Here is a 24,724-nt window from a genome sequence, read left to right as displayed (position 1 = left end):
CCATCAGAGTTCACTGTTGAGTTGTTTGGTTGAGTTGTCTACAGAATCTACAGAAATCAGTTCAAGAGCATCATGTGTCTCTCTGTAGTGTGCAACCAGCATCTTGTGGGAATTAAATAATCTAAAAGTTGTTTAAAAAACCCAAAACATTAATAAATTAGCATCCATGTGGGCTCTGCTGATGTCATTAAGATATTATAGGAATACTAGGAGACCAAAACACACAAGATCAGGTTAATACAAACTATTTGTCCCACAGATCCTTTATTTCCCATAATGAGCAGCGTATTGCAGTTGAGTGATGTGACTCAGCCGTGAATATCAGGAAGGCGTGGCCAGTGATCAAACCGCCGGAGTTTCTAGGGAGGCTGTGCGCTCCTGCCCGAAGTTCCTGTAGCAGTCAGACAGAGCAGTGGCACGGGGAGCTGCGGGGGGACACAAGGAGCTGGATAACGCGCACCGGGTCGGCGCATGCATTTGTTCATTATTCTTTCCCGTCTTTTATTCCGCTGCATCTCCTATGCTGGGTGCACTCCATCCCCGCGTCAACAACACACCTCTGACGGACAAAACATGGACAGTCTAGGCAGCCGCTGTAAGATTGTCGTGGTCGGGGATACGCAATGTGGGAAAACGGCACTCCTGCACGTTTTTGCCAAAGACTGCTATCCAGAGGTAGGTCTGTCAAAAGTCTGAATTAAAGTGTTTTTAATTTTCTCATAAATGAGATCAGGAGTGAACGAGAACGCCATTTAAACGCTAAACTGAGCAAGTCAACTTCAGCATTTGTTCAGCAGGTTACATCCACCTGCGTTATGAGGGATATAATCAAGAGAGGAAGCGCTGAGAGAACTGTTATAAATGCCTGTAAAACCACAGTAATGTTCATTTAATGTGTAAATTGACTTTTACTCTGACTGCAGTAGAGCCCACACAACTTTAAGGCGTTGTCTTCATCGGTTATCTCACTTTATTTGTAAAATACAAATGTAGCTTCGCCATGTGATTATCAGTCTATACTATTTATTTGCTTTATCATTTTAAATCTTTTTTTTTGCCCAGTAAATTCTTGGGAAGCCTGTGGCTGATATGTAAACACCAGCTTATCATGTAGAACTTAATAGGAAAACTAAAATGAATCTCTTATTTACAGAACTACGTGCCCACTGTGTTCGAAAACTACACAGCCAGTTTTGAGATTGAGAAGCACCGGATAGAGCTGAATATGTGGGACACATCAGGTAAGATAATTTTAAGTCCCTGTCTGTACTTTCTCCTAAAGGCTGACAGCCGTGCCATGGTGCCTGTCCCGTCTGTGACCGTGGGAGGCCTGCCTGCCTCAAAATCCTCTCTCCAACTTTTCCAGCAGTTAACTCTTTGATGAATTGCTTCAACCTTGCCAACTTCAGATGTCTTTTGTTTTTAGATTATTTTTTTAGCTCAGTGCATTGGCTATTTATGATTGTTGTCTTTGCTAGAAACCTTAGTGCCAGCCATGTCTCTTGGTGCCTTGTGTCTTGTGTTTGCATTCCTCTATGTGCTGTCCGCAGTGTGTAAATGGCTCTTCCCATGCTCCAGCTGGGGTCAGACGACTGTGAGGGGGGAGTAAGAGATGAGGGTGTGGACAATTGAGACAGGAGGGGCTTGAAGGGATTATTAACTGCCCTTACTGTTTAAGTGTTTTCATCAGACTGATGTATGTTTTGCTGAAATATCAGCCATATATCATAGATCTTGACAGCTGAGTTTCTTCCTTTGACACATCTTCACATTTTCAGACGCACAGACAGCCCATCTGATATTGCGTTTTATTTGCATTACAAATTTCACATCAATATTAAGAGAGTGTTTTAAGTTTTTACCCATCCGTCAACCACACTTTAACTAACTGTGAGAGCAATGCATTGTGCAAATTCACAATAGTTACAAAACATGCATCTACGTGTTCCTGCATTTACATACAAACACAACATCAAAAACACTTGAGATCCATGCCAAATTTCAGTCTTCTTGGATGAAAAGTGTACCCATCAAAGCTTGGGTAACATCTTTGTTTGACCGACTTAAAATGTCAAATTTAAACATGCAAATTTGCTAAAAAGAAACCGAATGTTGGTGACATCAGTGTCAAACACTGTCGTTCCACATAAAGGAATCCCTGTCAGCAGTGTTGTTTCTCTGACAAAAACAACATCTCACTTTGTCTAGAAAATAATTATGTATTTGGGCTACAGTGTATGAATATGCTTCCTGCTAAGACAGTACTTATGACCACCAGGCAGTGAGCCGCCTCCACAGAAAGCCATGGTCTACTTTGCCATTCTTGTCAGCATGGATGGATTAACGGTTATGAGCTAGCGGGAGATCTGCATCTCATCATGGTCGTCTCAGGCTTGAGGCTCTTGTCAGCCATCTGACCAGTGACATGCCTGGCCAGTCACACGGCTGAAGATGGGATTTTCCCAGTGGGAAGTCTTTCTTATTAAACATAAACATTCCCTAACCCAAGACTATATTCTGGTGAGATGATGACAGTATTCCTGTTATATGCTCAGTCAGTGAAAGAATGTTGTTTTCCTTTGGACCTCTGGTTGACCCGTGGAGTAAATCTGATTGAGCCTGTCCGTCAGGGGGTCGGGGTCCTCTGGAGCCCTGGGCCACAACTTAGAAGAGTTCCTTATCTCTGGGCTTTAGGAGCCTAATGATGTAGTGGGAATGTTGTGCTTCTGTCCATCTTTAAAACCCTGAATCACCTTTGGCCGCGTGAGTCTATAATCTTACAGCAGGAGTGGCCCAACCAACAACAAACATGACGTCACCCAACCCACAGGGCAAAAGTGTTTGTGTGTGTCTGGTAAGCATGTGTGCTTCTGCATGTGCTTTGAGAGGTCCTTTTGTGGTATGCCATTATTCACTGATTCACAGCAAACACAGATGTTCACATTTTTGCTCGTGAAGAAAAATAATTGGCTCACACTTAAATGAAAAAGGCTTTCATCAAAAGGAAATAGCTAGTCTCACTTCGGTTCTCTTTCAGATTGTTTTTGTTGCTCTTCTTCCCCTTCAGCTGTCCTTTTCTTGTTCAGTTTCTTTTAATATTATTACTCATGTACACTAGCACCAGCTCAAGTTTAGTGGTATAGTCACACCATCACAACACAGTGAAATCCTGTACAATCACTAGATGTAGTCACAGAGGGGAAGTACATTTGGGACGTGCTTTGGCCTGGATTTAAACTTTAACCGTGACCTGTGAATTCAGTCTGTTGGCCATTTGCAAACCGTCTTGACAGTGCTGACCTTTTGGGGGAACCAAAGGGAGTCCAAAGCAGAGTAACCAAATAAGGAGCTATACCAACAGAGCTTCACACCCAATTCACATAATAAAACTAGCCACAATATCACATATCCGGTGACAGCTATTTTGAAAACAAATTAGTTGTTTTGTGCCACTTTCTGGTGGCTACAGTGCGTTGGACAGTTTAAATTTAACCTGACATTTACCCCAGTCTATCCTCGACTCGCTCTTCTGAAGCAACATCCTATTTCCCCTATATACAGCTGTTATTTTTACCACAAGCTTTCAGCCTCTTCACATAAAGTATTGTCTCCCTTTTAATTGCTGCCGAAGTCTGCCTGCTGTGGTGAGGATCCGTTCACAAAGTGTTATTGATCTCTATCCAAGGCATGGCTATTCAAACAGCTTACGTCTTGCCTGGCTCACATTTTTTTTTTTTTTCACAAAATGCTCCGGGCATTTGTTGTTGCACCATTGATTAGTTTAGTCTCATTATTTACGGTTCTTCCATAAGGTATTGTCCTTGCAGTTTGGGTGAAAACAGTGGAGAGGTGTTTATCTAACTGAGGCGATTACTGAGTCTGTATGTCTGTGTTTGTGCGTTGTTTTGCAGCTCTAAATGGATGGGTATTTTTAGAAACATTTAACAGAAACATGGAGGTCATATGGCTTCAAAGACTCAGAGGGCAATTTTGTGCTGTGTTTTGTATGCTGCTCCATACCGTTTGGAGAATAAGGTCAATTAGAAAGTGATTGAATAGAATTCCAATGAGAAAAACCATTGTATCTGTGTATGACTGTATTTACATGAAGCCACAGCTATAGAGGCGGAGGTCTGTTTCACCATGTATCTGACAAGCAACCCAAGCTGTTAAGTGGTCAAAATGTCAATGTAGCTCTTGATAACTTGTCTGAGAGCCATTAGTGATTACTATCGATGCTCATGGGCCTCATTGGTATTCAGCCAGTCAGTGTTTTTTACTGAGACTGAGGCATTAGTGCACTTTTCTTTTCTTCCCAATATGGTAAGGTTGTCTGGGAAAGATTCCGTCTTGCCTTGGCCTAACAGTAAAACCCTGTGTGCGTTTCTGACAAGCTGGGTTTCCCCAAACCTCCTACACCAGTACACTCGTGTATCTTTTTGTTTCTCCTCTTCACTACCACTCTAATGCCTGACCTGATTCCCACATGAAAACCGCACCTCTTACTTTCTGTTTAGTCACGCTGGAGTGTGCTTTCCAGTGGCAATTCACAGGAATCTTGTTTTTCTTTCTTCTTTTGCTGACATCACTGCTAGTCATCTCTCACACTGTTTCTTTCCCACTGTATTTACCACAGATAGTCATTCCAATTGTGTGTCCTTTAATCTTATCCCTTGTCAATGATATTTGAGTTTCTGTTGAGTTTTGTTGACTGATCAGAGATGTTGGCTATCTTTTCCCGTACAAAACCACCCAGTTTTTCCTCTTTTTATTTCTAAACAAAGTACTGTTGCTGCTGCTGGGAACATGAAACGCATCACTTGCTGTGCAGTGAGGGTTTGTTTTTGCAATAGACCTGCCTAAACCCTAAGTCTTCACAGTTTGACACACACTATAGTACTGAACATTTACTTATCATAAAAATGTCAGACTATTGGAGATTATAAAATAAATGTCACTCACAAAAGTTTCAGAGCCCCTTTTTTCTTTTGAATCTTGGTCTGATAAATTCATGTTTAATGATTTTTTGTGGCTAATTTCTCATGACTCAGCTTTCTTGACTTTTCAGTCAGAGGTGGGATTGTTTTGACTCGTGAAATTGTAACAAGACCCTGCAAGTGTATTACAACACTCGCTCAAAGTCACAGTCTGATTTTCTCCCTCCTCTCATACTGACTTTCCAACATTCCTGGAGTCTCTATGCTCTACAAACTCCACATTCTCAGCGCACTGGACCGGTAGGGCCTCCAGAGGCTTGTAAAAACACGCTGTGTTCGGTGGGCTTTCTCTTACTCATCACTTTACACTTGATCAATCTTTAATAGACAATGAGTGAACTACAACCACAATATAGAGAACAAAAAAGAATCAACAGAAACCTCTTTGCCCTCTGTCCTACAGCTCACTGGAGTCAGAGGACACACAGTAAGTGCCGTCTGACCCGAGGAGAGTGCATTATGATCACAAGGGATACCATCAACTGCTCTGGTCTCTGCCAATTGGTCTATTTGGCCTCTCTGAATCACTACTGCAATGTTAGACGCAACATTAAATAATGAATGGCAACATTTCTTTCTATGTTATCTGAACAGGTTTCAATTGGAGAATGACATTGTGTTTTGTTGGATGTCTCCCGCTGGAAAGGGATCTGCCTATTTAACCACAGACAGTAAATACACATTTTTGTTTATTTTGGTCAGTATCCTTAAGAGCATTACAACATCATTTTTGCTCCTGTTTAAACCCTTAAAGTTGTTTCCTGTCTTTGCCTAACCAGCCCAGGGCAATAACTGCCTAAACAAAACCTGTTTTGATGCTACATAGCAGGCTGGAAGGCACTCCCTGATGAATGGCTGCGTTACAGTTTCGGGTAATTAGTAAACACAAGATATTGCAATGTTGTTGAAATACTGTAGTATTGACAGTAGTAACAGTTTTTGACCACCATGTGGGTTAATTAGCATTTTCCCAATGACCAATAGTAAGAAACCCAACATTTGGTTTAAAATAATATCAAAAAGAAAAAGCAGGCGATCCTCACAATTAGGCAGATGAAACATTGAATGTTGGACATATTTGCGTGAAAAATGACATTTTGTCTGATAATGACTGACTATGCTGTTTTAGCCACGCTAACATGCTAAGTATGGCTCTAGTGATGGCAATGTTGATCTAAGACTTGTGTCCAAAAGGAAATAACTCAACAGACACTGGAAGAGTGCCTTAAAATAGGGTTAGGTAGTTAGTTATGTTCCCCAGAGGATGAGTCATAATGACTCAAGAGATCGTATCACTTTTCATTTAGCACCCCCATCAGGTCAAAACTTCAAGTTCAAGACTTCGGTTTAAGAAAAAAATCTCTGCAAAACTATTATTATTTCTTTCAGTCCTGGGCATAGCGCTTGCCAAGATGGTTGTTAATGTACGAATACAAACAACCCAGATCCTTCTGTGTAGAATACTGGGTATTGTGTTTGTAAAACAAAACAAAAAACACTGTAAAAGTGTTAACAGATGTTTCCTTTTTCAATTAGGTGGCCGAGCACAGAGTTAAGTTTGTGAAAATGTTATTTGAGTTGTGATTCAATATTGATGTTTCTAAGGGCTGGAAATAAACTTGGGCTTTTGTTTCCGGTGTCTAATCTCGATAGACAGTTACTGGAAAAGCCTGTGATGCTATTTTGGACAAAGGGGGTACCGTTCTATCCTCTAGGCCCTTATGAGCTCAACAGCAAAATCACAGAGAATACATTCCGGCCCCTCCATGACCCTCATCCCTTTGGGGTCGGGCTTGGGATGAGCCTGCAGCCTTTGTGGCAGGCTACACCTGATGATCCTGGGGATTACAGTTCATGTTTACAGCCCACAAGACATTTTGCATATAAGAAATCAAGAGGGGAGAGCTGTGTGTGGTGAAGTGGATGTGTAGACTTTTTTTAATACTGTGATGTATATTGTACATACCACCGGACATTTCATAGTCAATGATTTAAGTGATTTCTGGATTGATTACACCTATGATCCGGAATAAGGGGGCTCACTCATGCATGCAAATTTATGCATTTGAAATTCGTATGGGGAAAGAAAATGTAAATATAATATGCCTGGAGTGAGTAGTTTCACTTTAAAAGCCACAAAAGGGCTGTAGAGGGCATTATATGTCCAGGTTTTCCATTCCAACATAATTTCACCCTAGTCACACATGAGTTCATATAACTTAAATGGCACAGAAATATATGTACATGCACACCTAATATTGTAAATCACTCTAAAATACCTCACATTCCCTTCTTTATGCAAATAGCCTCTCCAAATTCTAAACTTCCTAAATAATAATGGGCTTATGCAAAGTGCTGCCCCTCATTTTACCCTAACCTTGTAGAGGGTTTGTGTGACGTTATGGAAACTCTGTAGGACAGCCCGCAGAACTGGCTGCTGGGCTGGATGTTTGGGTTTTTGGGCATGCGAGCAGCTGTGCTCCATCCCTGGAGCTTAGCACTCCTTGAATCATATTCTTAGATCGTTACACAAAGGGTCAACAAGCTCAGGGAGGAAGTGGCTGCCCGTATATTACCTAAGCTGTAAGAGAAGATGAAGAAACAAAGATCAGATGAATTGTTGGTGTGCAGGAGAGCAGATCCTCCAAAGAGCCACTTTCTTTGGAGGGCGATTTTCAGTTATCTTTTCATCGGTGCCATTTATTTATCTTCCCTTATTTTCGTTATCTCAACATGTTCTTCATCTCCGATAGCCCATTAGTGAAAACAGTTTCAGAAGTGCCATGTTAAGGTCACCAGCAGTCAGGGGCAGTGTTAAGCAGAGAGTGGGCAGATGCGCTGCATGAAAGCCAGCCAGCTGCACTGACAGGAACACACAGGCTGTAATTTCCACACAGAATATCTGATTTCCTCGGTGACACAGTGAAACACACAAGCACAGACACCTACAGTATATTCACACACAGAAGTGCAGGCTGACTCTGCACAACACAGGCATGTACCCATGTGTCCTGCTTTTACACAAATAAAAAAACATCCCGAGCATCCCACATGTCCACCCGACCATAAACATTAAAACTAGCACTTCTTGAAGGCCCCAGAGGAGACATACTCCCATCCCTTCTGATCTCTTATCTCTGTGGGGGAGCCTGTAAATGTGACCAGGGATACAGCTATGAGCTGAGAGCCACCACACATTCCTTCACCACATCTCAACCACTGTGCACTCAGCTTTACGCCGAGCACCAGGCAAAAGTGTAAAATCGTCTTAAATAGCATGTCCACTGCTGAACTGCACTGCACGCTGCTGATAGGCTGTATAAGGATTTCACTTTGTTAACGTGCCAATGGAATAATAAGAGTGAATGAACACTGGTGAATAAAAAGATCACTCAAGGCTTTTCATGAGCTCACCCTGACTCACATTACATGCCCTGTTTTAAGCTGTGCCGTGCCCTGCTACTAACAGAGAAGGAGAATGAAGCTAAATAATGACTCTCAGATATTAAAAAGGGGGGGAAAAGGTATACAACTGTTTTGTTAGCAAGAATACAAACGCAGATTTGAGAAAGGATTGTAATTAAATGAATAACTTCACCCCCATATTGATAATTTGTATATCAACTACTCACTCTGTCTTTCCAAGACATCACTTTTGCTCATCACATGCATTGCACTAAAACCTTAAGATTTAAAACATTTTGTTCCTGTGAGGGATTATTTAGTAAACAATATAGATTTTACTGATAATGCTAACATTATTTATATAATACAATTTTATTTTCTAGGTCAATTTGGCCAATACATCTTACTTTTCATACAGTTTAAAAAGATAATATAAAACACAAGTGCATCACTTTTATACTACAGACAAAGATACACGTCTGTGTGTGTGATGGATACGAGTGAGTGCATGTAAACATGTGTGTAGGCATGTGTGTGATGTATAATGGGTCTGTGTATGTGAATTCCAACAGCTATGACCCGGCGACCTCTCCTATTGTTTCTCAGCTGACCAGAGGCGTAATGGGGGCTGATAGGGGCGCTGGGGTAGGAGCTGGGACACAATGAGGCTGGAAAGCGCAGCAGCTGCTTCGCCCAATAGGCAAAGGGATAGGGGGAATGAGGGGTTGACGGGAGTAAAAAGCATGGGGGTCTGGGGCCCTTAGAGCATGTTATAAGAGCAGCAAGTGTTCTCTAGATTGAAAAGTGGAAAAGGGGACAGAAGGAGTAGACAGAGGAGAAGTGTACATCTGTGCTTTTCCCAGCCCCCACTCTTGGAGGCTTTTTGTTGTGAGTTAGTTTTGTTGGTGGCACCCTTGGGACCTGACCCACTGTGGTCCTTGGGGATGGAGACACATAAACGCCAACTGTGTCACACTCTTAAAACCTCTGCAACGCTCTTGTTACAAGATTAATACACAGCTTTGGCCCTATAATATTCTGGTAGATAATTTAATGCAGTGCTTTTGTCTGTTATATTAGGAGATGGAGGAAGCGCGTTTTGTGCTACCTCTCTTCATTGACCTGCAGTAACATGATATATGGCATGATGCAAAGGAATCCACTGACAGCAGGAAGTTATTGATCTTACGTGTTGTCACTTTAAGGGAACATGGACTTGACCAGACAAAGGTGAAGTCTTTTGTATTAAAATGACAAATGAAAGACTAATACTAACAACCAGCAGTTTGATGCTGGTATGTTTTCAGTTTAGGAGCTTGTGTGTGGGCCTGTCTGCTTCTATTTGGATAATGCTAGTTAAGCAGTAATCCTTCATTATATTCAGTAGATATGCAGATTTGAATTCAATGTGTCATAACATTCAGATGAAATGTATCATGTAACACAAGGAATACTGTTTCCAGCAGGACAGTAACTCAAATGTAATGACTAAACACCAGAATTCTGTGTAGTATGGCGATAACAGTTACATGTCTTGCTACCCCAGCACCGCTCATGTGATTGGAAAATTAAATTTAACAAGAGAAGAGACACAAACGATTGCAACCCGACACTAAACCAGGCATTTGTTCCTATTCGGCAACAGCAGCAACAGCGAATGCCTCAGTCATTCTGACAGGAAACACACCCAGGGAACTCTTGCTCTGTGGGATTTCTGCCGGTCCACTCCCTGTGCCGAATGAAACAAAACCCGATGCAGAGCCAGCTTTGAACAGCACACTTCAAACAGCTCCACTGACTGGTTCTGCTTCTCCCAAAGCTAGTAACGCTCAGTCTCTTTTGCCCCTACCTCCACCACAGCAACAACCCTCTCAGCATCTGTCTGCAACCCATCCAAGCATAAGGGGATACAGGGAAGGTTATTTACATTTATGGATGACTTTATTTATAAACAAGATCCAATGTGCTCTCTTTCTCGCTACTGCTGCTTTTGTGGAAGTGAAATCGCACTTGTAGTAATGCCGTATCTCTCTTGCGGCCTCCCTAGGGGGGGTTCAGAGTGGGCTGTGGGATGGATAGCATCATGATAGGGGATGTGTTTGGATGGTTATGCACTGGAGGAAGTGGATTCGGTAGAGCAGAGGATGTCCTTTTCCACTCACACGTTTTTCTTTCATATGCCCGTGTAGATATTGCCTGAATATTCTCAAGTTTTCTTTCATATCAGAGTGACAGCTGTGGACAGAAAAGGTGCAGTCAGTGTTATTACAAGTTTTAATGAAAATCCGGAGATTGAAAGATGTGTAGGAGAGGAAATAAAGAACTTGATCTCTGCTGTTTAACAGGTAAAAAAAGGAATCGACATAGATGAATCAGTACTGTGTGTGTGTGTGTGTGTGATGGTAGTCTTTGAGAAAGGCTGTGAGATTTTCGGAGCAGAATTCATTGTAACTAATGTTGGCAGTAAACTCCAAACATTATTGCATGATCTCAAAGACTTTTGAAAATGAATTCTTCACATAAATATTTTTATTTGAATTGATTTGGGATTTATGGTCAATATTGGTGATCAACGCATCGAACAGCTGGATGTAGCTGTAAAGCATTGACTCCCCCACAGAACCAATCTGTTCCGCTCTTAAGAAGTAAAACTGGGTACTCCAGCTATCCCCCTTTTATTTAAAAAAAAGACATTTACCTTGTCGGAAATCTTTAACATGTAAAAGTTGAGCAACCATTCACAATGAATTACAGCCAAAAAACTTTGCAGTCTGTGTTAGGGATATCGGAACCAGCTGGGGTCCAACACTGAACACTTGAAGAGGTTGTGCAAAGAATAAATAATCCTCAAGTCAGCATCTGGTGTGCTTCAACTGGCTCTTGTCTGTTGTCTAAAACAGTGTTATAGGATGGATTTTGTCCTAACAGACTGCTTTTGCAACTATGACAAGATCCAACGGTTCTGATGCTTGAGGAAACACAGAAAAAGATGAAGAGATGTTCTGCATGCACTCCCTTTACACAGCCCGCAGTCCTTCACAGCTTTCTAACTTCCTCACACAAACAAACCTGGATAGTGTTTATATTGTAACATCAAAATACATGAACATCTCCAAGAAAATTAAGAGTCATCGAAGGGTGAACCAGATTGCCACACTAAATCTACAGTCAAGTCATCAAACATTAGGATGGGTGAAATCAAAGCAGAGAAAAGAGTGGTGTGGGTATTCTTCAACTGAGGCAGAGAATCCATAAATCGACAGAAGAATTGAGCGACAAAAGAAGCTTAGTGATCTTTAAAAGCAAAGTGCAGCATGAACCAGAGCCTTAGACAAGACACAGAGATCAAACAACAGGAGATGAAATTCAAAGCTAGTTCTCTGGCAGAATGAGACTCTGTGTGTCTGTGATTATAAAAAAGGGACTGGGGGTGAGAAGAAACTGAAAGCGGACACACTACTTCATCTCCATACCCCTGGGGCCCAGAGCAGGAAGCAGACAGTAATGCTTCTCTGTCCTCTTGCTTTCAGCGCTGTGGCCAGCTCTGCTTTTCATCCTGTGTTTCGACGACAGACACAGGCATTAACTCCTCGGCAGAAGAGCTCAAAGCAGATCCGTGGAAGGTGCTTGACGCCCTTCAAAGGCTGCATTTCCTCCACAGGGAAAGCGCAGGGAGCTTTGATCAATATCCCCTGTGTGAAGGCTGCAGACATGGAAGGTTAATGGCCATTTAACCCAGTGTCACCTCCACTGTCCCGGCTGTGTGCTAATGCCTTTGAAAACTTGACACAGCTACTTCTATTACAGACCAACAGCTTCACGCTGTGTGTGTATGTGTGTGGTCTGTACACTTGTATGGCCTAAAGGTCAAACCATGAACAACCAAAGATATAAGCCCAGTGCACTAGCGTGCAGGTCAGCTGAGGTTGCTTCATTAAAAGCCTTTTTAATGGTTTGTTTGAGTTGATTCTCCGCACACTTCACTGTGATTAACTGCCCCAAGATTTCAATTCAATGGAGTAGAACATAGTGGTGTCATTGTTGCTCCTGCATGTTGCCCAGAAACTGGCTAACAGTTCCTGTGATGGTGTAATGAAAAACTGCAACATTAACCTAAAGGTTAAATATTTCAAGCATATAGTCCTTAAAATTGGTTTTCAAGGTGTGTGTGAACTGTACGTTTAAAAATATCATGGCTCCTAAAGAGATTAGGGTATATGATCAGTTATATCAGGGTCTAATGGCGGCTTCTCAGATTCATCTGTGTTTACAAAGCCCCAGTCAGAAAGAGGGAAAAAAACTATTAATATTTATATATTTGGTGGTGTCAAACTTTATTTTTCTGCGCTCTATCCTTCCCGGCAGACATTGTTTACTAAATTCATTAATTCAATTAAAATGAGTTAGCAGATTCCTCAATCATGCTTGAGTTCTGTGATACATTACAATGAACGTCAAAGCCTGCGTTAATGTTTGTCAAATTGTTGTAATAAATTGTTGCAAGTCAATCTGCACCTAAACTGCATCATCAAGCAGCAACAGCATAACATAATGCAGATTTATCTTCACTGTGATAGATTACACAACTCAAAGTTGGGTTTTGTAATTGATTTTTATATAATGCACATTTTAATGGAAACCAGTGGTTGCCTTGTAAAGTTTGAGAACACTGTTGAAAACTGAGACGGAACAATTTGAGTGTAACTTTTTTTGAAGTCCCTTTTCAGCTAGTTTTTTCATCTGGAGCATGAGTTCACAATTTCTGCCTTGGGAATAAGGTCTTCAAGTGGCACCATTTGCAATAGACTGTTTTGGATTCTGGACTGTAAAAGAAGTCTGTGAGAAGGCTTACATTCACATAATAGAATTCACGCCATCTTGTACAGAAAAGTGGTACAGCGGGTCAAAGTTACTCTACCTCAATTCGAATGGTGTCTTGGCAGCATTCTACAACACAGACCGGACCATCAGCAATGAAAAGTCTGCTCACTCTCTTAAAGATTGGAGCGCCAACCCACTTATTGTACTTCTTTTAGTCACTTTAATCTTCAATGCACCTGAGTCATTAGCCTCTGCAATCCCTTCGCTCTCCTGCTCTCTTCCTCCTTACTTCCTTTCAGGGCCATACAATGAAGCCATCTGCATCCATCCAGGTTGCTACGATACTCGACCAACCCAACTTGAAATGTTTTGCCTTTGCTTTGAAGGTGAATTTCAAGAGGAAAACAGCTGCAGGAGAAATAAAAGACGCAGGGTATGTGGTGCTGTACGGGTTTTGTTTCTAAAGTTGTGCCTAACTCAATCAAACAAACTGTTTTCATCTATTTGCCGACATTTCAGTGGGTGTTTGTTTCCTTACACCCTGCCTTTGTTTGTGTGCATGAGTGTTTTTCCCAGTGTTTAGTGGCCTAATGAGGCTGTTAGTTGCTGTTGACTCCCTGCCATATGTGCATGAACACATCAGAGAGCCTTGAGGCAAAGACAATTCTTTTACTCTCACTCAAAATGGTTTGCTTTTAAGCTGTGTCTGCAATGAGCATGCAACAAACAGAGAAAGAAAGAGAAAATTCCTGCTGTGACGGTACGGTTTAACGCACTGAAGCCTGGAAGGAATTGTTGGATGTTGATGCACACTAAATTAAACGGGTTTCCTGAAGAATCTTCTGTATCAAACTGCAGCGATTTTGTTTTTTTGTTACATTGATTTCATAGGTTCTGCTCGTAAAATGGAAGCTCTTACAGAGGAGGGTTTGAATAAGCAGATAGTGAGCTGTCATGCGCCAGACAGATTGTCCCTACGGGGGAGTCGATGTGTCAGAAGACAGGAGAAGTCATACCACAAGCCCTCTAGCCCTATTACTGTACATCTACTACATTTGTGTACGCCTCAACATCCTATTGGATATTTCTGACCTTTGATGAAGCTCGACTGACGGCTGATGAGGAACGCTTTCCTCCCACCTCTGTCACCTATGCCCGGCTAAGCCTCCAGTGTGGCACAGCAGCGTGGCTTAGTGCTAATTAACCCTATGGAAATAAAGACAGAAATCCACTTCCCTGTGTGAGAGATCGCCTCTGCTAAATCCGGCTAATGCTAATCCTCCAGGAGGTTTTGTGAGGGATGTTTAAAGCCTGTCCTTGGCACAGGGTCCCACTCCTTGCCAGGCGTGATGGTTTTTTAGTGGTTCCTGCCAGGCTGTACTCCCCTCCCTCACCCGTCTGCTCCATCCATCTCACCCTGCTCCACCTGAAATTCAATTGACCTTTTGTTCCACTTCACAGTGAATGGGCATAGGCTAGCTCCACCAATAGCCAACTCAGAGCTCTCATACCTATTTATTTGATCTTTCCTGCCGAGTTCAGTGCTTTCATTACTCACCCAAACATCCACTGCACACCCCTCTCCTCCATTCTCTACAGCTACATCTTTTTTAAATCTCTGGTCGTGTCTGTTTGCTGGAAGTGGCTTTTAGGCGGCAGGTGATATTTCACAATCAGGAGGAGACTCTTTCCTCCTCCTTCTCCTTCTTGTCATGTTCTTGATCGTTATGGTGATTGGCTTTTATTTGTGCCAGCTCGGCTCGTTTTAAACACAGCACTGTTCTCTTCCTCAGAGGACTTTGCAAAAGTGCTGAGGTAGCATCCCTGTCACTCAGGACAGAAGAGCTGTGAATTGCTGTGTGGTGACTAGGCCTGTCGTGATCGTGACCTGCCAATCATTTGGATCTTTGGGATTGACAAATTGATCCCAATGGCCTCGTTCCAGCTTCTAATTACATCTTAAGTCAAACAAGCTCCATTGTCTCAACTTCCCTTCTTCTGAGATCTCTTCCCCTTCATCCGGATTCTGCTTTAATTCCCAGGGTGCTTCTCTCATCATCTCAGGCTTCTGCACCTTGCCCTCACCTCTGCATCAAAGTCATTAAATCGTTTCTGCCAACTCTCAACCCCCACATGCTCTGTCTCTTTTCTTCTTCAGCTTTAACCTGAGTACAGGTCTGTACTGCGATACATAGTAAAGACCAACATCAGCAGCTACAGCACCTCATGTGAGACCACTACCAATCAGAGCTCGCTCTTGTACAATGTGTGCTTTGCTGACTGTTGTGCTTGGCATCCATTTGGGGTGTGTGTGTGTGTGTGTGTGTGTGTGTGTGTGTGTGTGTGTGTGTGTGTGTGTGTGTGTGTGTGTGTGTGTGTGTGTGTGTGTGTGTGTGTGTGTGTGTGTGTGTGTGTGTGTGTGTGTGTGTGTGTGTGTGTGTGTGTGTGTGTGTGTGTGTGTGTGTGTGTGTGTGTGTGTGTGTGTGTGTGTGTGTGTGTGTGTGTGTGTGTGTGTGTGTGTGTGTGTGTGTGTGTGTGTGTGTGTGTGTGTGTGTGTGTGTGTGTGTGTGTGTGTGTGTGTGTGTGTGCACAACATTTGCACTCTTGTGTTAAAAAGGTGGCGGGGGGGTGGAGAGTTTAAATTCTTGATATCTGACAGTGTTTTTTTTATCATTTCTTTCTTCTATAATGACAAAAAAGATATGATCACTGGAAAAACAAGATTGTCAAAAGTTTCAGAGCTTGTCAAAGATTATACACAACCCTCTGTTAAAAAAGGCAGCATTTTGTGGAATTGTGGAAAGCATTGTTTCGTATAGATGACAGAAGGGCCAGAGGGGCTCAAACAATTTTCCCAGTAACCAATCATTACAAACAAGGCAAATTAATGTGTTGGGACAAAATGTGTCCCCACAATTTTAGCCATTAGGGCCAATAGAAAGTGATGTTGCAAAGATTTGTATCAGTAAATAATGTTCCTTCCCTTCATGTGTGCAGAGTCAGCCAGAGGAGGCCTTTTAAGCACATGCTCTTTATCACCAAAAAGGCAGACAAGACTGAAGAATGACTCATTCGTTTGAATTTAGTACCATTTAGGAATATGGTATCGAGTTAGCTTATTACATCCATGATCAGAGGTATGATAGGCTCTGGCTGTGCTGACTGCACGGTAATACAAAACGAGAATGGAATGCCAGAACAACAAGAGAGGAGGGACATAAACCATGCATATTTCAAAGCACTTTTGTTTTCAGTCTTGAGAGATTGGAGTGACATTTAACATTTTTGTAAGCCATTGGTGGCAAAGTGAATTTTGGTGAGAAAGAAAATGGGAAACATAGCTGTTTCTCTCACTTGGAGGCACAAAAAGTATCAATCTTTAACATGCAGGCTGTTGCATTGTTCTCAGTGGGGAGGGAGCAGGTCACTATAGACAGCCAGCTGAATAACTGGGGCTACGGGCCACGTGCATCGCTTGTCATTCTATCATTAACAAAGAGAACATAGTGATGCTAAAACAGCTGTAGTGCCATTGTGCAGACTCTATTTACCCAGACTGACAAAGACAGCCAGATCTTCAACACGATGACTGTGTATTGTGCGTGGGTTTGGTATAAAGCCCGTTAACAGCAAGCATGAAGAATATCTTTTATTTATCATAAACAGTTTGTCTGACCTTAAGGAATTAAATAATTAATGAGTTGTTTTATATAACAAATGTGCAAGATGAGTGTGAAATAGGGTGATTTGTCTCAAAACATATTAGTTTTCAGGACCTAAACTGTATGCAGCCAGGGTGCTGCTGCTATCAAAATGTAAGAGCTCAGTTCTGTACCAATTCCCAGGGGGGGGTGCAGGATGGAGGTTGCCCACAGCCGCAGCCACATTTTCACAGAGAGAGCCCAGATATTTTTACAAGCCTCCTAATGAGAGCTGTAAGAGAACAGGACCCGTGTAACTGAGCGGGCTGTGAAAGTACAGAGGCAGCGCGCTTCCTTCAAATTTGATCAAGGTACAGAAATGAAAATGAGAGTGGGGAGAGGCGTGTGAGTGCATTGCAATTTCATATAGTCAGGCAGGAATGGAAGTTTTTAAAATAGGGAGCATTTGCAAGAGAGTCAGGAAGAAGGATGATTGGAGAGAATTAAAGCGTTCAACCTTTAGTTTGGCCTTTGTGCTGGCATTTACTGTTGTTTCAAGACGATTATGGATTGTGTGCAAAAGTCCTCTGGTCCTCAACCCAATATAATTCAATTTGGAGTGCGTGTGCTTCTTTGAGTAACCTCTTGACATTCCTCAGGAAGGGAGGACACAGCTGTCTGGAAGCCCAAGAGATGCAAATACTCAAAAATATGCACACACAACTGTTAAGATAAAGACTCATTTGCCTCTACAGAGTGCATACAAGCTGCAGCGTGTGCAAGTTTGTCAGAGCCTCCATCCATGACCTTTAAATCACCTTCCAGGGATGTGCAGTATGTTTCTAATTGATATAATAAGCCATATGGCTGGGATGAAATACCTTGTGGGGTATAAAACAAGTACACAGAAATGCATCACCTTATGCCATATGTGATTGTGTGTCCACAGGTTCCTCTTATTATGACAACGTGAGGCCATTGGCGTATCCTGACTCAGACGCGGTTCTCATCTGTTTCGACATCAGCCGCCCAGAGACTTTGGACAGTGTCATAAAGAAGGTTAGTGTTTATTTTGTTTTTTATATCATATTTTTTCTTAACCCCGTTGGAATCGGCATTTATTATCTGCTGTGACACAGGAGAAATAACCGGAAAAATTCCAGTTTTAGCTGATCAGCATCTTGTTGCCTCTCAGCAGCAGCAGCTTGCATTTTCATGGCTCAACAATAAAGCAAATCAGCACCGAGGTTAGAGCCTGCCTTTCCTTTATCTCATCAAAACTTCCATGGATACTTGACCCTCATTCCTCTATAGACTGGAAGGTCAGAGTAAAGAATGAGAGGAGAGGCTTTGCACCCGGGTGGGTTCAAGAGGAATAGCAGATACGCAAATTAGCCGCATCAGTTATATCAAAGAGGAACTGTTGCAGAGCCTGTTAGAGGACTAAAATTGCCCTTCTGTAGGCATTCAACATTTAAAACCAGAGCTTTACGCAGAACTGTTCCAGATGGCAGCACTTAACATTGGTTAGGTAGCCTATGGTTCAGATGTGCTGCTGCAGCTGACATTGATGTGATACTGGCCAGGCGGGGTTGTTGTCATGGATGTGTTTTTACAGCCGCTGGCAATACCTATTGTACATGTAGGGACACCGTACTTAATGGGTGTGTTTGTGTGAATGTGTGTCATGTAAAATAGGGCTGTGCCTTTTAGTGGTCTCTCGTCTTGAAGTCATGTGTGTGTTTGTCTTTGAACTGTGCTCCTTGTGGGCCAGAAACAGTTCCCACGGCTGGCCTGTTGACGTGTTTAGTGGTCTGAGGGGAGCCGCAAAAATGCCCCTGCAGACTTTGTAGCTCTAACCCGAGACACCTTTTTTTAACTCACGAATATCTCCCAAGCCTCAGTGCTCTCTGTCAACAGGGGGAAGCAGAGCTGCCGTCAAGCTTTTGGTTTTCCCATGAATCCCTTGGCAGGGGGTTGCCATGACCCCTGACCCCTAGCTGTCACCCTGGTAATCTCTGAAACTCAGGGGCACATGGAAAATCTGTTGCACAATCACCATCCCAAATTAGACTCTTGACCTCTGGAAACAAGCAGGTCGCCAAGGGTCCTGGATGACAGCTGGGGGAGAAGAGAGGGTTAAACAATCAAATCTTTTGATTGGGTGTTATTGGCAAAATAGGGGTGGGCTTAAAAGGTCAAAGGCCGCGTTCAACGTGGCAGATGAATGGACATCCTGATTTTGCACACGGCATGATGAATATTTCAAGGCTGTCTGTCGGCTGCCGTTGTTTATTAACCTGAGGGACTGAGTTGGTTCAGCTGAGTTTCAGAAGTGACATTTAAGCTCAGGGAGATAGATCTGCAATAGATCTGTTGATGGAGACACACATCAGGTACAGCAGAAAAGTGAACCAAGATGGCATGAATACATATGTAACATTTTCACCTGGTTGAATGGCATCACAATGAATGCGTCCTTGGATTTAAAAAATAGGAATAATTAGGACAGGCTCTTATAAAAAATACTTGGTATTGTTGGTTTAACTTAACGGTCAATTTGATTGGTTGTTTGACACAAGTTTATGCATATTCTGCTTTTGTTTTTTTAAATTTTTAAAAAAATTTTCAGTTGCAAGGATTTATTGTTTTTCTTTATTTCATGTAAATGTAATTCTGAGATGGGTCTTTAATATCGGTCCTGGAGTGGTAAAACAAAATTGGAAGATTTATTTCAAGAAATGATGATGTGCATTTCATCGCTTTATGACGTTGTATTGACTATTAAGAAGTTTCAGATTAATTGCATTGAAAATAATTATTAGTGAAAGACCTACTGTTTTTGTACATGGTTGAATTCATGTGAAATAGAGCTGCAACTAAACAGTTGTTTTAATTTATCTTTAAAACATTTTCAGTCAATGCAATTACTAATTGTTTCCTCTATACCATGATAAAACATAGGGAATATGCGCTTTTTTGGTGATGATTATGATTTTTCCCATTTTCTATTCCGAACATAATAAGGATTTCAATTCTTATTTAAATCTGAGGAACGCTCATATCAGTATATTCAAAAGAAGAATTGTAATTTCCCTTTGACTCCTTTGCTGAACCTTTACATCAAGAGAGCCTTTAATCTCCTTCGAGCTCAGATATCCAGTGTCAGAGAGCCCAAAGGTTCTCACTGTTTGTTAGTGCCTCACCTGTCAGTAAAGGTATCTCTCCTCTCAGATTTGGCACATACAGTGATGTAATTCTATGTCTCTGTCGGTTTATGTCTCAACAGTGGCAAGGAGAGACACAGGAGTTTTGTCCCAACGCCAAAGTGGTGCTGGTGGGCTGCAAGCTGGACATGAGGACAGACGTCAGCACCCTGAGGGAGCTCTCCAAGCAGCGCCTCATCCCAGTCACCCACGAGCAGGTGAGAACAAGCAGATGATGAATATGTGAGGAGAAAGAAGTGGAATGGATAATGAGTGACGGACTTGCTTTGTAACCTGGGAAAAAAAGACTTGGCAAAAAAACAACGGTAGAGAAATTATAAAGCAATCTAGCGTCTATGAACAATTTTCCCATCTTAGATCTGAAGTGGTATTCTCTCTGTTAAAGTCCCAGAGGAAGGGAGTGTGAAAAGGGGCTCAAGTTAACATAATCACCCACTGCAAAATAAGAGCTGTGTGAAACCCCTCTGGGACATGTTGCTGGGGTCGGCGTTTTGACCAAATTTGCTGACAAGTGATGTAAGGTTGCTTACAGCGAGGGCTGAGGAAGAGACGCGGGCTGTTATTGGAGTTTATGTCTAGGGACACGTTTTTCCCTGAGATGAAATATTCATGCAGATTTAGGGGTTTTGAAAATGCTAGATGAATAGAAAAACGGACATTGATGAATGACTGAGCCCTTTTATCTTGCGCCACCATGACCTCTAAGCCAAGGGGATGGGGAGAAACAGAAGGGGATGATAAACTGTTGTGTAAATCTGTGAATTTTAATCAGCTTTCAGCGTGTTCATTATGTGCTCTACCGTGTTGGACATACAAAAAAAATGGAGGGGTGCAACCACACAAAAGCCCCAGAACAAAAGAGTCTTTATTTTCCACTGCTCTCTGAGAGCTTGCCGGAAGCATAAAACACAGAGCCTTAAAAAAACCAAAAAAAAAACAACAACGGACAGTTCATGTAAATAAGACGCATAAGCAAAAAATGGAGGGGCTAACCACAGAGAATATGTTAAATAGCTAGATACCAATTTATGGCTGGACCCACATTTCGCTATTGTTCTGCTCACACTCACTATTTACATCTGAGGCTACTACTGTTTGTCCCTCATACATGCCCAGAAAATGTGTGTCACATTTCAGATGCAAGAGCTAAGCACAATAACCTTTTGGTGTTCTAACCCAATAGCCTGTTTCTTTATCCCGTTGTTGATCTGAAACTGAATTCCAACCCAGCTGAGGATCAGCCAGCAAGTGACCACTGGGTGAACTCCAGACATTTCGGCACTAATTTAAGATCCGATCAAGCTTTCCTGCTTGTCACGACAATCTCTACCATGTCCCCCTCCTGCCGCCACCTCTGCATTTGAATCTGCCGTTCCACCTAACGAGGACTTTATTGCGTCTTAAATGCGGCTCAGTGCACAGACGCGATAAGAATCAAACCACATCCACAATGAAAGCTCTCTGTGTTGGAGAGCATGCGATTTTAGAGTCATGGGAAATGCCGTACTGTTTCATATGTTAAAGCCTTTACTTTAGACTCAACCTTGATCCTGCGTGAATATTGGTTTAAATTCTTGATCAAGCAACAAGAGATGAGGCTGTACTGTAGCAAAGAGAGAGGCCAAGGGACTCTGAAATTAAATTTGTCTCTGATTTGATCTCAAGCAAACAATTTAGGGTCTCAATTAACTGGGTATATTGTAACATTTCTGAGGGGTGAGCTCGAGTGCGGGAGGGTTTTGCGAGAGTTTAGTCTCTCTTCTCTAAATAGCTGCATAGACCACGTCAACAGCGGCCAAGTGGGCTCTGTGTCTCAGTCTTATCAAAGACTGAGGAGTCAGAGCATCTACATTATTCATGCCTATGATAGAGGAGCTTCATTTGTCTCCAGAATCATTGACATTCAGTCAACAGCTTGGATCGACATCTTTGTCTTGGATCTGCTGCTTCTTTCACGGATATTTAGTCTTCCACTGTTGAGATATAGTGCCTGCTTATGCCAAGGTACCATGATGGATAGGATGTGTGTTGTAAAATATCATTATCTTGTGAAGCACTCACACAGCACCTTGAAGTGGAGTAAACTCATGTCTTACACAGCCTCAAAGCAAAACACATAGCAGACATTGGAGTTCTAGTATAAAAAAAGGAAGAACAATGGAAAGGAGGAAAAGTGCAAATACTAAAAGCTGATATTTTCAATAGCACTCTAGATAAAAGGTTGCATGCAGTATCCATTTCTCCTCAATATTTGAACGGTTTTGAAGTCTCTAATTGCGTATTGCTTTGCCTGTCTCCGTGTTTCAGGGCAGCACAATAGCTCGACAGATCGGGGCGGTGGCCTATGTCGAGTGCACCTCCAAGGTTTCGGAGAACAGCGTTCGGGACGTGTTCCACATCACAACGGTTGCATCGGTGCAACGGGCGCATAAGCCGCAGCTAAAACGCAGCAGTTCCCGCAGAGGCCTGAAGCGAGTGTCACAGCTCCCCCTGCCACCTCTGCCGGGTCGGACTGAACAAATGGACGAGGCCCCCACCATGAGGAAGGACCGGGCCAAGAGCTGTGTGCTCATGTAGGGACCCATCACAATGAAACATATATATATATATGTATATACATAAACACAGAAATATATAACAGAGGAGGCCTATTTATTTGTTTTTGTTTTTTTTCTCATATTATTCTTTTTTTGCACTGCAGAGAAATGAGGACACAGGAAACAGTGCAGTGGAACGAAATGCTTTGGATTTTTATTTCTTTTTGTTGCGTGTGTGCATATTTTCTAAGCTGTTTACATATTTGTGTTATTTTGAAATGATGGCGAATTGGACTAAACCTCTGGACAAGAGGAGGCTGTGTTAGTGGAAATGCCTACTAGTCCCAGGTATTAAGGAGGAATTCATTTCCTGGAGCCGCTCTAAAAGCAGGATGGCACTGCGGCGAAGGAGGTGAAGTGCGTATGAGGAGGACCATGTTGAAAGACATTGTCTGCGGATGAAGCATGTTGTTTTCAAAGACAGGGTTGCTCAGCGAACATAAGGACTAATTCCCTACTGAAATTGCTTCCTGTTGCAATGTTGAGAGGAAATGTACAATGATTCTAAAAAAGGGGATTCTAGTGACTAGATGAATGGTGGCTCAAACCAAACTTTAGGAGCTTGAAATGAGATTATTTCGCACTGAAATATTGAGAAGGTGTGCATTACCACCACAAGTGCATTTAAGAAGTCACAAATATCTAATTCTTTGTTGGTCATTTAACACATTTTTTTTCATCCACTCCAATTGTTTCAGTCTGATTTACTGAAGTTAATGCTGTTGTATCTATTTCAAAGATGTTTCTTTGTGGAAAATAAAGTGGTTAAATGTTAGGCTATTTAGTTTTCCTTTCACTCAAATAAAGCAACAGCTTGTCTGTACAAGAAAAGGACAATTTCTGGCAATTCACAATTTCATTCCTTTTTTTTCATTACATGGCCTCAGAAATGTAAATCATGTGATTTTAACTGACTGTAACCAAGTGTCTCATAACACGCAGATGGAGGACTAATTCTTCAACAAGCTACATATTTCCTTGGTTCCGATCAATGTGGCCTTCAAAAGCCATATCTGTAAATAATAATAGTCCATTTCCTGTTTGAATGTCATGACTCTCATTCAGCACTGCAACCCGAGGAATGAGTCTGTCTTTCAGTGTAATGTGAACACTGTGCACAACACATTTGAACTGCAATGCAGCAGCATCGAACCACTTGTGTAGTGTTTCTTAAATGACAGACTGCATATTGTTACAGGACCTTCAAGCTAATTCAGTATGACAGGGGGCATGACATGACTCTTTCTTCCACAATTAATAATTTTGCCGTCCTGTTGATTCTGGGATTGCAATTTAAAAGTTGATTTTCCCCCTGAGCTGTGTCCAACACAAAATCAATTGGTCAGCCTAAATGTGAAAAGTTTCTCTTAGGCAACAGGACTTGTTGTCTGCAGTGTTTTAAAATGAGCAAGATGTTGTATCTTGACAGCACTGAGGCAGAGGTGAGAGTGGACATGCTTGAAGTTGTAGTGCTCTGACAGCAACAAAAAGATATACCTTTACAACTGTCAGTGTTTTCTGAGAACTTCGCTGCTGATACATCCCTGTCAGACATTAAACCATTGACAACATGAGCTGAAATGATGGATGAAATGTCAGACAAATGGGATAGATGAAGAGAAATAAAATAAACAAAATAGGAAGAGACAGAGAGTGGCTGGTGGGAAGTTTTAAAAAGGAATAATACATCAAAATATATCTTCATGAAATACAAACCAACTGCAGGCTTGACATGAAGCTCTGAAAGGTGTCTTGTTCCTTTGCAGAAGATAGAAGTTGTAGACTGAGATTGGATTCACAGCTCTTACATTGGATTCACAATAGACTCACAGAAAAAAGGTCAGTCAATATGTATTAAAACATCCAAGGAAAGTTCTAAAGCCACTCCTGTAGCATAATAATCTTCGTTTGTCAGTATAACACTTAGTTACCCAACTTGCAAATGGTTTGCAAGGTATTCCGAACAGTCCATTAATGGCTTTTTCCTCATATACTTTCTCTTTTTATAAAATACTAGAAGGGCTTACTTCTTCACA

The 24,724-nt window shown here is 42.0% G+C and overlaps 1 protein-coding gene across 1 annotated transcript; it reads left to right on the top strand.

The window, feature by feature from the left end:
- The first annotated feature begins 367 nt into the window (after positions 1-367).
- On the top strand, positions 368-23,525 carry rnd2 (Rho family GTPase 2). The gene is made up of 5 exons (XM_063904873.1): positions 368-675; positions 1,154-1,241; positions 17,814-17,923; positions 20,154-20,288; positions 22,399-23,525. Exons 1-5 carry the CDS (start codon positions 472-474, stop codon positions 22,666-22,668), a joined length of 807 nt encoding a protein of 268 aa, XP_063760943.1. The 5' UTR covers positions 368-471; the 3' UTR covers positions 22,669-23,525.
- The last annotated feature ends 1,199 nt before the right edge of the window (positions 23,526-24,724 follow it).

This window comes from Eleginops maclovinus, chromosome 16, assembly GCF_036324505.1.
Source record: "Eleginops maclovinus isolate JMC-PN-2008 ecotype Puerto Natales chromosome 16, JC_Emac_rtc_rv5, whole genome shotgun sequence".
In the NCBI taxonomy this organism is placed as follows: domain Eukaryota; kingdom Metazoa; phylum Chordata; class Actinopteri; order Perciformes; family Eleginopidae; genus Eleginops; species Eleginops maclovinus.
Note: the sequence above shows the minus strand (reverse complement) of the source record. Positions and strands in the feature narration are given on the sequence as shown.